At 39.8% G+C, this 17,035-nt stretch overlaps 1 protein-coding gene across 3 annotated transcripts in view; it reads left to right on the top strand.

Moving 5' to 3' along the window:
• ppp1r12a (protein phosphatase 1, regulatory subunit 12A) overlaps nt 1-17,035 on the top strand; it is a 55,978-nt gene that overhangs the window by 36,850 nt on the left and 2,093 nt on the right. Inside the window, exons 13-26 of one of the 3 annotated variants that reach the window (XM_038738662.1) lie at nt 384-536; nt 1,787-1,951; nt 3,711-3,854; nt 5,707-5,797; nt 6,247-6,429; nt 6,535-6,703; nt 7,654-7,775; nt 7,941-8,006; nt 9,661-9,677; nt 9,787-9,904; nt 10,501-10,605; nt 10,712-10,759; nt 10,935-10,968; nt 11,785-11,835. In XM_038738662.1, coding sequence (XP_038594590.1) covers nt 384-536; nt 1,787-1,951; nt 3,711-3,854; nt 5,707-5,797; nt 6,247-6,429; nt 6,535-6,703; nt 7,654-7,775; nt 7,941-8,006; nt 9,661-9,677; nt 9,787-9,904; nt 10,501-10,605; nt 10,712-10,759; nt 10,935-10,968; nt 11,785-11,816 — 1,447 coding nt within the window. In that variant the 3' untranslated portion in view covers nt 11,817-11,835. The remainder of the gene's footprint in view (nt 1-383; nt 537-1,786; nt 1,952-3,710; nt 3,855-5,706; nt 5,798-6,246; nt 6,430-6,534; nt 6,704-7,653; nt 7,776-7,940; nt 8,007-9,660; nt 9,678-9,786; nt 9,905-10,500; nt 10,606-10,711; nt 10,760-10,934; nt 10,969-11,784; nt 11,836-17,035) is intronic. The other 2 variants (XM_038738661.1, XM_038738663.1) reach the window with 2 other exon arrangements.

The following is a 17,035-nucleotide window of genomic DNA, read 5'->3' on the forward strand; positions in this document are numbered from 1 at the left end:
TGCTGCATGCATGTCATATGGGGAAAATACTGGATACCAGTCTCCTTTTAATACACTACTATTTTAAGTTGTGAAAGCTACGGAATTTGAAATAAATCTTTTCAAAGATCAAAGTATCTTTTAATTAATGAATGTATGCTGACTGAACAAGGTAATTGCAATCAACAGAAATCTAGAAAAACCTTCATTGAAGGTATCTCCAAACACTATTTAACTGTTGATTTTAATTGTCCTGTCAGCAGTTAGTCCCATATGACATGAATGCACCAATAGTGTGAAAAGCTTAATAGTCTTATATATCTGTGTTTCTTATACTGTATCTGTGTGTGTGCGCCTCCACCGCTAACATGCCTCTCTTGCCCACCCGCCTGCCAACACGCCAGCACGTCCCATACGCTAGCACTAGGGCGGAGCGGCAGCATGCGGGACGTGCCAGCCAAGTCTTCGTCCACCTCCAGCTTGGACCCTAACAACAGTAATACTAAACCCTGGCAGCCACCCTCCTCCCACTACCAGTCTTACAGCATTTACCGCAGGTACACCAGCCTCAACAGGGGCTCCACCGTCTCTCCACCCACCTGTCCTCTCTGACCGTGTGTCTCTACTCTGGTGAAGTGCCTACCTTGTGTTTTGTGTTCCTCTGGTTGCCTATAATGTCCAAATGAATTTTGGAAGAGAGAGTTGTTTTACCATCCAGAACTAGCCACAGTATATAGCCTGGTTTCTCGCTTTGTCCAAAGTGATGAATGAAGAATGAAGTAACCCTATTAATGAAGTTAAGACTGAAATGTTTTCCAGTAAAAGCAGAAACAGATTTTTCTTTTGATTGACAACAGAGATTGGAAAAACTTGAATGCTGTTGACATTGAATATTACTGTGACCCTGCAGTACTATTAATAAAAGTATGCTCAGCTTAATTTTCACTGAACTGTAATATTTAAACTCCAAAACCTGTCTGGAATAACTATAGAATTTGATCCATTCAGTCGTCTCACAAAGACAATTAGTTAGTTTTTGCATATTAGTTAAAGTTGCTCTGAAAAAGTTTGACAACTTTTCCCCAAAATAAGGTTTAAAAAGCATTTTTCCCAACCAATTATACTTCTGCTACTCATGCGTCACTACTACCACGCATGTGCAGTAGAAGTAAAACAGACCCTTACATCAGTGGAACCAAACTATTGACTGAAATATATTTTCCACTTTGGCTGTTAAAAGCAGATGATTGGCTTTCTAGCGGGAGGGGCGGGATAACCGTCATCTTTGCCCTTACGGGCTTTCCCCATAGAGTTATACTGAGGATGTAATTGAGTGGCGTGTCTCCTCTAAAATGTCGCTGGCTTCATTTACCTTTGTTTACACGCAGAGCCATCATTACTAACAGCAGAAACCCAAGCATTCAGACTGACTGTCAAACAATGATGTTTTAAACCTATAACTAATCACGCAATATAGGCTGTAGAACTATGAAGGGAAAGGATAGCTGTCTCCCAATGTTTAATTCTTAAAAGCATCAGTGTAAACAGGACATTCTTTTCATAGAGAATACGCAAGAGAGAATTTTCCCCTCTTTTATCACAAAAACTGAGCTTTAGTGACCCACTCCTGTTTTATATTTTCCCCTGATATCCTGCATTCACAATGCTGATGAGGCAAAAATATATTATTAATAATCAGATCATCTAACTTAATTATCAACATTATACCTGTGAAAACAAAGCTGTATTTGTGTCCTGCTCTGTCTTACTGGTGTCTGTTGTGTTTGTCTGACATTTTGTCTTCCAGCGGCTCTTTCGGCAGAAGACAAGAGGACTTGAGTTCTTCAACCACCTCCCCCACGACCACCACCACCACCTCCTCATCTGTTACCTCGCCTACAGGCCATCGGGGCCTGCTCTCCAGCCTGGGCTCCTCCTCCACCCGCACTGGCTCCACCAGTCTCACCAGCAGGTACACGAGGAGGACTGCTGTCAGCGGGTGAAAAAAAAGCATAACGATAAACCTTATTGTATACAGGTGCTGGTCATATAATTAGAATATCATCAAAAAGTTGATTTATTCCAGTAATCCCATTCAAAAAGTGAAACTTGGATATTATATTCATTCATTCCACACAGACTGATATATTTCAAATGTTTCGTTTCATTAAATTGTGATGATTAAAACTGACAACTAATGAAAATCCCAAATTCAGTATCTCTGAAAATTAGAATATTACTTAAGAGCAATAAAAAATAAAAAATAAAAAAAAAGGATTTTTAGAAATGTTGGCCAACTGAAAAGTATGAACATGAAAAGTATGAGCATGTACAGCACTCAATACTTAGTTGGGGCTCCTTTTGCCTGAATTACTGCAGCAATGCGGCGTGGCATGGAGTCGATCAGTCTGTGGCACTGCTCAGGTGTTATGAGAGCCCAGGTTGCTCTGATAGTGCCCTTCAGCTCTTCTGCATTGTTGGGTCTGGCGTATCGCATCTTCCTCTTCACAATACCCCATAGATTTTCTATAGGGTTAAGGTCAGGCGAGTTTGCTGGCAATTAAGAACAGGGATACCATGGTCCTTAAACCAGGTACTGGTAGCTTTGGCACTGTGTGCAGGTGCCAAGTCCTGTTGGAAAATGAAATCTGCATCTCCATAAAGTTGGTCAGCAGCAGGAAGCATGAAGTGCTCTAAAACTTCCTGGTAGACGGCTGCGTTGACCTTGGACCTCAGAAAACACAGTGGACCAACACCAGCAGATGACATGGCACCCAAACCATCACTGACTGTGGAAACTTTACACTGGACTTCAAGCAACGTGGATTCTGTGCCTCTCCTCTCTTCCTCCAGACTCTGGGACCTTGATTTCCAAAGGAAATGCAAAATTTACTTTCATCAGAGAACATAATTTTGGACCACTCAGCAGCAGTCCAGTCCTTTTTGTCTTTAGCCCAGGCGAGACGCTTCTGACGCTGAAACCCATGACTTGCATACGTTTGTGCGTGGTGGTTCTTGAAGCACTGACTCCAACTGCAGTCCACTCTTTGTGAATCTCCCCCATATTTTTTAATGGGTTTTGTTTCACAATCCTCTCCAGGGTGCAGTTATCCCTATTGCTTGTAGACTTTTTTTCTACCACATCTTTTCCTTCCCTTCGCCTCTCTATTAATGTGCTTGGACACAGAGCTCTGTGAACAGCCAGCCTCTTTAGCAATGACCTTTTGTGTCTTGCCCTCCTTGTGCAAGGTGTCAATGGTCGTCTTTTGGACAGCTGTCAAGTCAGCAGTCTTCCCCATGAATGTGTAGCCTACAGAACTAGACTGAGAGACCATTTAAAGGCCTTTGCAGGTGTTTTGAGTTAGTTAGCTGATTAGAGTGTGGCACCAGGTGTCTTCAATATTGAACCTTTTCACAATATTCTAATTTTCTGAGATACTGATTTTGGGGTTTTCATTATGTCAGTTATAATCATTAAAAGGAATGAACACTTGAAATATATCTGTCTGTGTGGAATGAATGTATACATTATACAAGTTTCACTTTTTGAATGGAATTACTGAAATAAATCAACTTTTTGATGATATTCTAATTATATGACCAGCACCTTTACAGTGTCTGACCTCCAAAATGGCTGCCACCAGACTTCACATTTCAGTTTTATAATCAAAGCAGTTGAAATGCAGAATCTTTCAGGTTTAGCAGGTTTATTTATAAAATGCTATAAACAGGTACTGGTCAGAGGAGAGTGCAGAGAAGGAGAAGGAGTCTGCTGCGGTCATCCCCACTATAAACACTGGCTCTACTACGACCACCGCATCTACCACTACCGCCATATCTACCACTGGCACCGGCACCGGCTCTGAAAGACGCAGGTAACAAACACACAAGCACCTTTTCCCTACATACTTCATCCATATTTATCCTGTAATTAGGGCTGGGCAATAAAACAAAAATGATAATCATCGCAATATGATTTTCCTCTAACAATATAACAAATGTTCAATATATTGTCAATAAATGTTTGATGTGATTAATTTGAATTAAAAATGAAATAGCACTTAATTTTTTGATTTAAAATATTTATTTTGTTGAGGAAAAGAGACTCATTATTGTTTTGAATGTTCTCACTCAGATTTGTGAAGTGATCCACTGTTTAACGTCAATCTAGTTTCTTCAACTTTCACTCAGGAGCAAAAATCAGCCTTTAAAATTTAATGATGATGACATTTATCATGATGATTATTGATATTTAAATGATATGACATTTTTATATTGTGATAACAGTTTTGGCCTTATCGCCCAGCCCTACCTGTAATATGGGAAAATATGTCCATTTATTTCTTGTCTCACATTGTGAATTATTTTTATCCCTTAACATAAGAAAACATGCACGCATTTCTTAGTCTGTGCAGATAATCTAAATATGTAATAATAAATTTACAGTGTAGCATTAAGATGGGATAATCTCATCTTGATGATTGGTGTTTTTTGTGATGCATTTTGTTTGATTACATTTCAGTCTGAGATGTTAATTGCTGTTTGGGTTTAGAGGAGACTTTCAGCGTCCCATGGCATTAGGTTTTTTGTTTGTCTTGACTAAAGTTAAAATTGCTGGGGAAAGAATTCGATACTTAAAATTTTGCTTTACTTAATGAATTTATTTATTTATTATATTTGTTCATGACATTCTCAATTTTGAATGGCTTGGATATTTTAACGAAACATTTACTCTAAACAGCTTCATGAAATATTGCCATGAACCTTAAAGGCTTCCATCAGTCAAACAGTAATGCGGATGTATTTCCTCTGTTTGAGAACGGGGTGTGTGCGATCTTCAACTCTGTACACAGTGTGGTGGGGGAGAGAGAGTTTGCCTGTGTCCATCTGTGAGAGAGAGGGTTCATATGAGAGTGTGTCACAAAGCATGTGTTTGCACGTGTGTTTGAGTGGGGTCGAGACCATATCTTCCTGTTTCACTGCTGAAATAAGCCACCTGTCGTGGTAGGAGTGGGGAAGTGCTGTTTCATAGCATGGACCGCTCCTGTGACTTTTCCTTATAAGGAATGTAGGCAGAAGCTGCACATTTTCCTCAAGGCCAAGGCTCCACTCTGAACTGAATTCATACTTCTGTGTGGCCAACAGAGGCATGCTACACACTGAGAGAAAGAACTAGAATAGCTCACTATTTTAATTTGCAAAGTCTGTTGTCTTTTGAGTGTGGTACTGCTATAGAAAAAGTTAAAACACATATTTTAATCCTATTTTACCACAGTAACTTAAAGTAGGTGTATATTTTCAGCTTCATCTTAGGAAACTCGAACATTTTTCCAGGAATATCCTGCTTTACATACATCTTCATTAAAGGAAATCTTCTTTACCAACATATCTTGACATAGGTAGCTTTCATACTATTCCACATATGTACACCTGGAGCTGTGATGGTACTGTACATTTAATATCCTCACTCTGCAGTATTTATTGTGAGAGGAAAGCATGATTTGGTCACTTTTCCAGCTAGTTAGTAAATTAGAGCAGCCATCCTTCTCATCGCCAGCCACCATACTGCCCAACACAATGACAATTACCACAACTATTTATGTAAGGAATGTCAACTGAAAAACGTGTCTTTACAAGTTCCACCATCCCAATAGTCATCTAATGCTAGAGCTTATTTTTGCTGTTGCTAAATAATTAACGGTATGAGTGTGTCTTTGTGCATGTCAGGTCATACCTGACGCCAGTGCGAGACGAGGAGTCAGAGTCCCAGAGGAAAGCTCGCTCCAGACAGGCTCGACAGTCAAGGAGGTCCACCCAGGTTAGTTAACCTGTATCACCTCTGATATGTTGACACTTACTTTATCCCCCCATCCTACCAAAAAAGTAACTGGTAAAACAATAATGTAGTCCCACATCAAAACAGAAGGTGACCTGTAGGTGCCCCTGGTTTGGATTACGATTTTATAGCCATAGTTTTTTAAATGTTTTTTTCCTGGTTGAGACAGACGGATGTTTTGTGTGCATAGGTAGGACTTAACATCTAGGCCTGTCATTTTACATGAAGCAAAAATGCTGTTTGAGTAACTGGGAACTATTCGACCAAGACATGAAAATTTTACATTATAAGATTCAACAGCTTTTTTTTTTTTAACTGTAAGCTAGATCTAATTTAATTAATGAGATTCTGGTTAGAAATGTTAAAATGTTATATAATCTCCTAGCAAGGAATTCAAATTCTAGGGATGATATATTACTCTCTGCTTCCAGGGTGTGACTCTGACTGACCTGCAAGAGGCTGAGAAAACGATCGGAAGGAGTCGTACCCCAAAGACCTGGGAGGAAGAGAAGGAGGAGAAAGAGAAGCAGGACAAGGAGAAGCAACAGGAGGAAAAGAAGGAGATGGAGACTAAGGAAGACGATTACCGGTCGAAGTATCGCAGCTTCGAAGAGGTAAATTTTATATCCAAGCTTTTACAATAACTTTCCCAAGACAGGTGATTGCATCTTTACTTGTAATCTTTACTTTGAATATTTAACTATCACTCTCCCTACCAGCGCTACCGGCCTTCATCTTCCTCCTCCGCCATTTCTACAGTCAGCACAGCCTCCACCCCGTCCTACTCTAGCACCACATTTTCCTCCAGTTCCAGCTCCCTCAACAGGCCCAACAGTCTGACGGGGATCACCTCCTCCTATAGCCGTTCCTCCAGGGATACGGAAAAAGGTCAGTGCCTTGTGCCGTTCCCATCCACTAAAGATTTTCATCTAAAATCTTGCCTGAAAATCTTTGCTTTTAGTCAGTCAGTCTATGGCAGTTGCAGTGGTGATAGCAGCATTAAAATAAAATAAATAAATAATAAAATATAAATAAATATAAATAATAAAATATTTCATATACCAATCAATTTTAGATTGACTACATAGACGATATTGTTAAATCTGAGCCCGTCTTGATGCTCTTTTTTTGTGTGCACTAGAGTAGGTGTGCTAAAGCTGCCAAAAAGCCAACAATGGGTAGCTTAACTATCATGAAATTGAAATAGCTTAAGCTGTCCTCTCTGATATAAAGCCAAATACAAAAGGGCACAGCATGTGGATGCATGTTGGTATCGGTCTTCACAGGTCCACATTCACATGGGCAAACTGCCACATGCTGATTAGGGGCATTGACACAGAAAGGGATTGGGTTGCGTTTTAAATTAAGTAGCTCTTCTCTTAACGAATAAATCCACAAAGCATGTCTGGGAAAATGGAAGGCAGCTTTATTCTGTTCAACTGAAGGAAGGAAACAGTGACCGCTTTGTTCTCCCACAACCAAAACCCTTCTTTCTTTTTTTTCTCTCTCTGAACTTGAGCCAAGTCAAGTTGTTGTCCTGATTGTGCCTTGTGAAGTCAATTCAGTGCCTTGTTTAACCAGATTTATTCAGATTTAACAGGTTAAATCTTCTTTTCTTTTCTTTTTTTCACTTTGAATTCTTGTTAAGGACTACTGTATGGGCATTTGCACACTGTTGGTGTCAAAATCATAAGGGTCAAGCTGTGCTCTGGAGAAATACTGACCAGATGTCAAAAGCAGATGATTTACAGACATACAAAAGGAACAGTTATGATAATTATCTTGATATCATGGCAGCAATATGTGGTTAACCTTTTGTTGTTCTCCTTGATGGACAGAAATGGACAAAAAGGAGGAGGAGAAGGAGGGAGAGGACAAGTCTCAGCCCCGCTCCATACGGGATCGCAGGCGGCCCCGCGAGAAGAGACGCTCCACTGGGGTCTCCTTCTGGACCCAAGATGTGAGACTTTCAGAGACCACTTCTTTCACAGTCATAAATATTCATAGTACTCTTCATGAGGGACAGGAGTTTGTAACACTTGCACAACTGTGAGTGTTCCTCTTTGATCATAGAGAGAGCCGTGAGTCGTGTATAACCCACCTATCTGCGTTTTTTTTATTTCAGGGTGATGAAAATGACCCTGACCAGCTGTCCGACTCGGAGGAGGGCAGCACCAAAGGAGAGCCACAGGTAATTCAACACACACACCACAGACGCACACACAGGGCAGACAGTAGATAAAACTGACTTTTAAGAAGGGCCCTCTAGCCTGACAGCCAAAACCAAGCTATTCCTCTTGCTTTTCTTGTGTGGCGGGACATCTGTGTGATTCTTGCCCTTCTGCGTTCATTCTCTATTCTGGTCCTTCCTCACGTCTCATCTCACGTAGCGAAGGCCAAGCAAGCCAGTAGTCTTTGATATCCACTGCTCTGCCCCGTACAGCTATCATTTCCTCCCCTCCCACTTATCTATCTTCCTCACTGCCTGCAGCCTTTGAATTTTTATTGTTCCTCCCTCACATTTCCATCTTCTGGTGATTGTCTGGTTGCTAGTCTCACCCATAGATCAGTAGGTTTTAAAAACACGCAGACAAACGTACAAAGGAAAGGAAGTCTGGGTCACTGGGGTCAAAGCGCACACATGAATGAGATGGCGGAGAGTTTTTCCAATTTGGAGATGAGATTTAAAACAAAAAATGAGAACCTTTCAAATCGAATTAAACTCATACTATTCATTGGTACCATGGCTTAGGGCAGAAAGGACAGTGTTGCGGAAACATTTCTGGCTGGATGAACTTCCTGTTTGAATGGGTGTGTCTTTTGCAGCATAACGTAGAGAACAGACAGTAGTCGTTAACTTGAGCACAATCAGCAGGGAGATGAGAAAGGAATACACAGCTTCCAGCCGTCACTTACAGTAGGACAGTATAAAGGGTGGGTGGAGCAGCAACAGAGCACTAAATAGGAAACAAGCAATTATCTCTGCTTTGCGATGGAAACACAGGAAAAAGTTTTGAGTCTCTTCCTTTCCACCCTGGCATGCTCAATTAAAAGCACCAAAATGATACTCAAAACCAAATTTGATTGGTAGAGTATGTTTTTTTGTTTGTTTGTTTTTTTTTTTTTTTTTTAGCAGACTCTTAAATACTTTACATTGGAATATCGTTGTTAGGTGAAATCATCAAGACTCAAGTTGTGAAACTCCAAACACACAACCATGCTTTTATTATTCAGTCATGACGTGTCTGATTTGTAATCCATCCAGTCGTGCATTGAATGGTGTTGATCGTTTTCCTTGAAGTCTTCAGAACTTTTTCCCTCAGACTGTAGCATTGTTGTGTCTCCGCCCTCCATCCGCCTCAGGAAGCTGACTGCATTTTTAAAATAGCTGAGAGGCCGACCCTCCAAGCCTGACCTCCTATCTGATGTCTGGCCCCATTCTCAGGGCCTCTGCACAAGCACAGCAGGCCCAGAGACACAGTAGGGCCTTGAGGCACTGGCTGACATGGCAGCTGTTTAGGAATTAGTGTATATGTATGTAGTGCAGTGTTTGTGTGTAGGAGGCTGATTGCAAAGCAGGGAAGGTCAGGTGCGGGTGCATAGAGAGAGGGAGGCTGTAGAATCTGAAAGTGGAAGTTCTGTTTAAAATGAACAGCATGTCCCATCTCTTCCATTCACTCAGTTTTGTTTTGTATATGTAAGCTTATTACAAATGCACTTCACACTTTTCACTTTTCCTGAATATGCATGAGCGTAAGAGAATGAGACTGGCTGGCTGCTTTCACTTTCATTCAGTGCATTTCTCTTTGACATTAACATATAGTTTCATTTTTGCTTTCCTACAGAGCGACAGATTATCCAGGTATGTTTTACCCCTTCATATTGTGTTCTTTATCCTTTTTATATGTTATCTTTTATCTGTGTTGCCAAATAATCAGATTTTAACTGGACGCCTGTTATTACTGTTGTAGGAATGAGAGCACTTCATCCTTAGATCGCAATGACACTCTTTTTAGCCGTGGCTATGGTGAGAGTCGGAGGACATACTCAAGCCGACTGGATAGAGACGACACCACTGACTATAAGAAGGTATGTACTATAAATGAAACTCTATACTCCAGGTCATAGGATAACAGTTTTCCAGACAGCCACACTGCTGTTTCAGCTCGTTTGATGCCAGACTTCCAAAGAAACATTTTATATCTACTGTAATACATCTAATATTTATTCCCAGGGCTGACAGTTGACGCCTTTTGAATCTTGTACCCAGAAAACAGATTATTAACTCTGATATATGATAGAATCTATTTTGACAAGGGAAAGTTATGACCTGCACCAAATTTTGTTTTTTTGATGTCACTGATTGATATTGTGCAGTGAGTCATGAGTACACCTTAAAAACAAATAATCGAGTTAAATTGATAAATCCTCTTATAATTTGACTGTCAAAAAAGTACAGGCAGTAGAAAGTACCAGGTGATAGAAAAAGGTCTCAGGTCTATGGGGACAGTGCTGAGTGAAGTTTGGGTTTCCTACCTACCTATGTATGGGTTTTTACCAATTTTCACTGAAAAAATTGACACATTTTTGAGGGTGGGGGGAGCAAACTATTCTTTTTATATTCAGAATACCTTGGTGGTTTGTTGGTTACACTTCTTGACTGTTGAATACGTTTGTCCCTTCAGCTCTACGAGCAGATCTTAGCTGAGAACGAGAAGTTGAAGGCCCAGTTACGTGACACAGACCTGGAGCTGGCAGACTTGAAGCTACAACTAGAGAAGGCCACGCAGGTGCGCTGAACTCACACTGCTTCAACTGATCAGTATTGATAAGATAAATGGGATTCCTGATGAGTCTTCTAACTTATTTGTACATTTTTTTCTTTTGTCATTGCAGAGGCAGGAACGCTATGCCGACCGATCACAGCTTGAGTTGGAGAAAAGGGTAATGACAGAACTAGTTTAATAACTCCTTTGTTTAATAACACCATTAACTTTACTAAAAAGATATATAACTTCTGTTTCTCTCAAGTTTACCTCAAACTAAATATCAGTTATTTTGATTAATCTGACCCTCTTTAAGCATGTTGGTAACACTACCAATGGGTTTATGTCTGAAGGTAACAAGCAGACCCCAATATCATCTGGGTGGTGGTATGATCTTAACCTGATTATTTGTATCAGTCTACTGTCTGCTGCTGGCTATTGTGTCACACATGCCCTTGTAGCCGAGGTCAAAGGGACTTCCTCCCGCCTCGCCACCCAGAACACTGCCAACTTCTCTCTCACCTATTTTTGAACCTCAGAGGCAGCGTGTGGTCACCTCTTTTCAAGACTGCTTATTTTGTTATTTTTGTGTGTGTTTTATGTGAGTCTGAGAAAGTGTTTATCTCTATTTATGCAAGAAGTAGAACAATTGTTGTAAAAATTTCTGTCGAAAGAACCTATGCATGCATTTTAAGTAATAATGCAGGCAGCTGTGTAGCCGTGAAACCATAACCCCCGCAGTTGTAGAATTCATGCATCATTTAAGACCATCCCCCATGTGCCATTTGTCTTCACAACCTTTTATAATACAAGAATGTCCCTTTTTTTTCTTCTTCCAAAAAAAAACAACATTCTCAGCCCCCAGTTCATGAGTCATTCCATGAACTTACCATCCAACACAACCTCTAAACATCTCCATCCCCATTTTTTGACTCATTCCTGCCTTTGGATATCCTCATATGTAAATTATGTATACATCACTGAATATGTAAGTCTGAACTGGCTGTTGCTTGCAGACGCCTCACAAGACATGCGTGTGTTCAAGTGTGTGTGCTATCGCTGCACCTTCACCTTCTTCCACACCTGATTTTATGCGTGTGTGTGTGGAGCCTGCACTGTGTGCCAAGTGTGTCTTCTGCTAATTGTCTGTCTGAAATGTGTGAGTCCTGAGTTAACCTGCCCCCCCCCCCCCCTCCACCCCAGGAAAGAAGAGCTCTAGAAAGGAAGATTTCTGAGATGGAGGAGGAACTTAAGGTACCACCACACACAGTCACACACATGGCACATTATATTTTCTGTTCGTGTACAGCAGGGTTTAGATTTGATGAAGTCAAGATCACAGCTACTGTGTAGGTGATACTTGTGAATTCCAGCATAGTGCTTTCTATAGAAATCTGGGTCACTTTTTTGGGTTTAATAGGAGTGAGTCATCTCAAATGCCATGATGCTTAGAAGATAATATGGGTTTATTACAGCTTGGATCTTATTGTCATGATTTTGCCTTTACTCCTCTAAGTTATGATACTGTACTGTACAAGGTAATTTCTAGGAGCTGGGAACACAACCATTAATGCAAAGACAAATATGATATGGTTGATAAAGAAAATACCCCTTCCACAGTCACCAAATACATAATTTGGTGTTGCCAAATATAGATTTGAACCAAAAACTACACTATTCGCCCAAATATAAGATGACACCCCGCCCCCGTTCACACTAGCCCTGTTGTAGTAACAACAAGTAGGTGATACTACGGAGTACCCATCTGCCTTTTCTCTTGTAAAATTAACTTGAAAAACTTACATTAAAGCAGAACGTGCATAAATCCTACATTTGGGTAGCTAGTCTATCGGTCTCATACACACATGCACTATCTTGTCAGGCTGTTGAATCAGTTATAATGATTTTCCTCTGACAATTTTTTTTATTTATTTATTTATTTTTTTTTTTTTTTTGTCTGTTTCTGCAGTAAAGATCATTGGAGACACTTGACTATTTTTGTCTTGTCAAAAATGTATTTCACAAGTTAAACTTGCCTAACTAAACACTTCTAAGGCTGTCAAACTCTTAAAATATTATAAATTGACTGACAGTTTTTCACAATTGCTAAGACATGTTTCTTGAAACCTTCACCCATATTCAACTTTAAACACAAAACCCAGTCTTTAAACTACATTCACACAGCCCCTGACTCTTTTGGCAAAATCAAACAGTTGCCTCAAAACCATGTGATCACAATAAAACAATGTTTTCAAAACATAAACACAGCCAGTCAATAGGTAAAACACTACAGAGCATTCTTTAGACAGCAAGAAATTGAGAACACACCGTCCAGGGCATGTAGTTACAGAAAAAATGTTTTTTGCGTAGAGGAAACACATTTTCCAATTTAAAAAGTATAGTAATCACAACTTAGTACAGTAAATATATAGTATACTGTAAATACTACAAGTAATACAGTATTGAATGTCTGTATATTCAAATACAGTACGCCCAAAGAACAAAGAAAACTATAAATGAAAAGCACATTACACTCTTTTGCAGTTGCACAACATTTTTGAGTCCATATAGTAAGAGACTTCATCCACATCACATGCAACTTTGTCCCTTGCCAAGCAAAGGAGGAAAACCCTTGGAAGTACTGGATGCAGCCTGACTGTAACAACACTCCACACATGTCTCACCACAGGCCAATTCCATTGCCCGTAAGAGATTTTCTGTAGTAAATGAGTTTCGGTCATAGACCTTCCATCAGGTAGAGAAAAATTCTTCTATTGGATTGAAGTAAGGGCTGTGGGTTGAAGGTAAACATTTGTGAATCACTGGTTGATGTTGAGCCACTTGCTTAGCACAACACCACAGTAAAAGTTGATATTGTCCCATAGGCAGGATGTACTGCTGGCTGATGACCCTGCTGCTCACACTCAAACACAAAATTCCAAAGACCACCCAGAAAAATAAGGAGATGTTCAAGGTTGAATGACTGTCCCTTACTTATAGCTTGGTCAAAGTGTGACATTGCCGCTATGCAGGCCAGGAACTTGATCACATTATTAGAAACAATTAGAATTATGAGTTGTTGTGTCTAAAAGATGACAGCTGTGTTGTAGTTGTGTTTAACATTTGCCGCATGTATTTACCATTTTGCAAAACACGTGCATCACAGTGCAAAATGTGTTTTAGTGAGTGAGAATGTGTTTAGAGTTTTGCAAAAAGAATGGATGGGATTTGCAAACAGTGTCTTAACTACCTGAACCTGTTAAGGTTTTGCCAAGAGAGTGACTAATTTGACAAATGGGTTTAGGCCACTGAGCATTTGGTTCAGAGAATGGGGTTTAGTGTTTTAGCAATTGTGAAAAACTGTTAGCAACTTATTAGACTAACAACATTAAAGCAACAAATAAGCGTTGATGGGTCTTCAAAAACAGTGTCTATCTAAAGTTCAGTATATAAATATCTATTCCTTGAATGTAACACAACCTCTACTCTTGCACATGGAATATCCAACAATAAACCTCTGTTCACATGTTAGATTCCTTGTGTAATATGTACAAGTGCATCTCTTCTGTTCGGGGCACCACAAGTCAGCTGTCGCGATCTCATAACATATATAACTTTTATTGAAACGACCAATTGAATGTTAGTTTTCTTGAGAACTGATTGAAGTAGGAGAGAGAGGGGAAAAAAACTCTAAAATTCTAGAGAGTAAGTGTTGTTCTCATCACTGCGATAACAAAAGTGTGTTTATTTTTAGGTCATAGACAGCTGATCTTATCAGTGTCACTTTTCCATTCTATCTACAAGCATCATGCTGAACCGGAAAGCTCCTAATCATTCCTTCAGTTTCCAAAATCTGTCCCCATTTTCTAACAATCTTCCTTTTCTGTTTTCCCTCCTTCTTTCTCTCGACCCCTCTTCTCTATTAATTTATACTCTCCTATCTTTCATCAATCCTTACTCTCCTAATTTGTTTCTTGAAACACATTCCTCCTTTCCCTCTCTTGCCGATCTTTCACTCTCTCCTTCCATCTCTGCCTCCTCCTTCCCTCTCTCTCTCTCTTTGCTCTCCTGTGTTGTGGTTGTTGTTTTCCCCCCCTGCAGAACCTCCCCCAGGTAAAGCAGGTTCAGGCCCTGCGGCAGGTTAAAGAGCGGCTGCAGGCTGAGAACCGGGCCCTGGCCCGCGTGTTGGCAAAGCTCTCGCAGTCTGCCTGCAGCCAGCTGCCCACCGTCGACCTCTAAGCCAAGTCCGTCTGTCCACCACCATCTCCTCCTCTTCTTGTTCTTCTTCACCTTCCCCCTTTCTCCCAACCCCATTCTTCTCATGCTCCATTCGTGCTCTGCCCGCACCCATAGACAGGCAGGTGCCCAGCCGCCCAACCATCACTGGTTTTGTAAACTCCCCTTTCCACCCTACTCTGCCTCCCCAGACCTTTTGGTTTTCAGATTGGGGAGGGTGTCTTTTTAGTCTTTACAACAGGACACTCTCCTTTTACAGTACTGATTAGTTCCATACCTTTCAGCTTGTGAAAACATCCTAAATATGTCAAAATAACACATTTTGAATTGGTGGAGACAAAGCTCTTAGGTGGGTTTGATTTAATACTATGTCTAAATTTACTCCAAAGCTGAATTATTAAGTACTGTAAAGGAGAGTATCCTCTTTGTAGTGTCTAGTCGATGCTTCCATCAGAGGGAGCTCGGTAGTTCAGTTTGGCTTGTTCTGGCTTCTCTGCATGAAATGGCTTCGATGTTTTGGCATCAGATTTTTTTGGCCCAAATCTTCAGAGACTGAACCCCTTTTCTTTTTTTTTTTTGTTTCCCCCTCTTTACTCCCCAAATTTTTATTTGACAGATGGCATCAATCAATATTAAAGTCAGCTGCATGCACCAGAAGGTTTATTTGTACACAGGTTTAGCATTGTGCCTGAACAACATCAAATATGTTTAAACTAGCAGTTGATTTGTCATCTGTAATCAGCAAGTGATCATTTATTTTTTTTAAGGGGACTGAAATCTCTTGTTGGAGTGTCAGTGCTGTGTATCAACTATGAAAACTGTAGAACACGATTTATCCTCACCACCACAGCTTCTGTCCATTTTTAAAGATTTAAACCTCACCAGGTTACATAGGTTATTGGTAGAATTAAAGACACACCTCTATACTGTTAGGAGAATTTTTAATAGCCATTATGCTTTTATTGGAGATATTCAAGTTTACAGTTTTGTTGAGCATTGTACAGCAATTCAGCAAATGTTAAACGGAAATTCAAGTTCACCAAATCATGTTACAATTGATGACTTAACACTGCAATCAGATCAATAAAATAATTCACCCATTATGGCTCACTATAAACATCCAAAAAGAGAGTATTGTGTATGTTGTCTGCCTGTCAGACGTAATGAAGATTTACTTTTGATACTATGGAACCCGGCAGATGTCATGAATTACTTAAGTCATGCTCTTATGATCATTATTATTTGATCATTAATGTGCACAAATTAACAGAACATTAAATGATCATGTTGACATTTAAAAACATGCTAATTTCTCCTCCGAGTAATTAGTATAGTTTAACTTTAACATATGTTTAAGGGATTCCTAATGTTTTTAAAAAGCTAAAACTGAATTATATCCTAATTTCTCAGTCCAAATTCAAAAGAAAACTGCATTAAAGTTGCAGTAGGGAATTCTTTTAAAAATAACTTTTTGTCATATTTGCTAAACCTGTCCCTAGATCCTGACAGTAGTACATGAAACCCATAATCTGTTCCTAACCTGATTTCACAATTACCGGTTTCATGCATTACTGTCAGGATATAGTGCCAGTTAAAGCAAATATGCAAATACAAAGTTATTTTAAAATGATTTGCCTGCTGCTGCTTTAATTGCAAGGGGCTCATTTACTTTAGCTTATCCGTGGCACAGCTTTTAATTTCTAGTTTGCACTGAGTTGGGCTACACAGTTGTGTATAATATGTGCACCTAACTAATAGCATCCAAAGCTGACCAGTAGTAGTATCCACTGTAGTATCACAACTGTGTAATGGAGCTAATGTAATAAATGCTAACCTAATTGTATTTATATGATGGAATGTATTAAGAATTTGTAGGAACCTGAAAGCCATAACACAGCTGCTAGCCTATTGATAAAACTGAGTAGCCATTACAACCAGTTTTTTCCCAAGTGCATAATTTCCTTATTTGTACATAAAATCGAGATGAGTTACTTCTGACATCTGCCGGGCCCTGTAGGATATAATACAATGATCAAGATTTCACTTTTTTTTTTTTTTTTTTTTTTTTGCACTAGATCAAATAAAAAAGTGGCTTTTTCCTCTGCTGTGTATTTTTGTGGCTGCCAGTGAGCAGCCGTTCAGATTATGCATGGCTTTTTCAGGATCTTTGGCCTTGTGGTGTGCCCGCTTTTACTTCTCTCTTTCTCCTGACAATGGA

Source organism: Micropterus salmoides, unplaced genomic scaffold (genome assembly GCF_014851395.1).
Source record: "Micropterus salmoides isolate LMB-PRFRI ecotype aquatic unplaced genomic scaffold, ASM1485139v1 Ms_hic_scaffold_23, whole genome shotgun sequence".
NCBI lineage: Eukaryota > Metazoa > Chordata > Actinopteri > Centrarchiformes > Centrarchidae > Micropterus > Micropterus salmoides.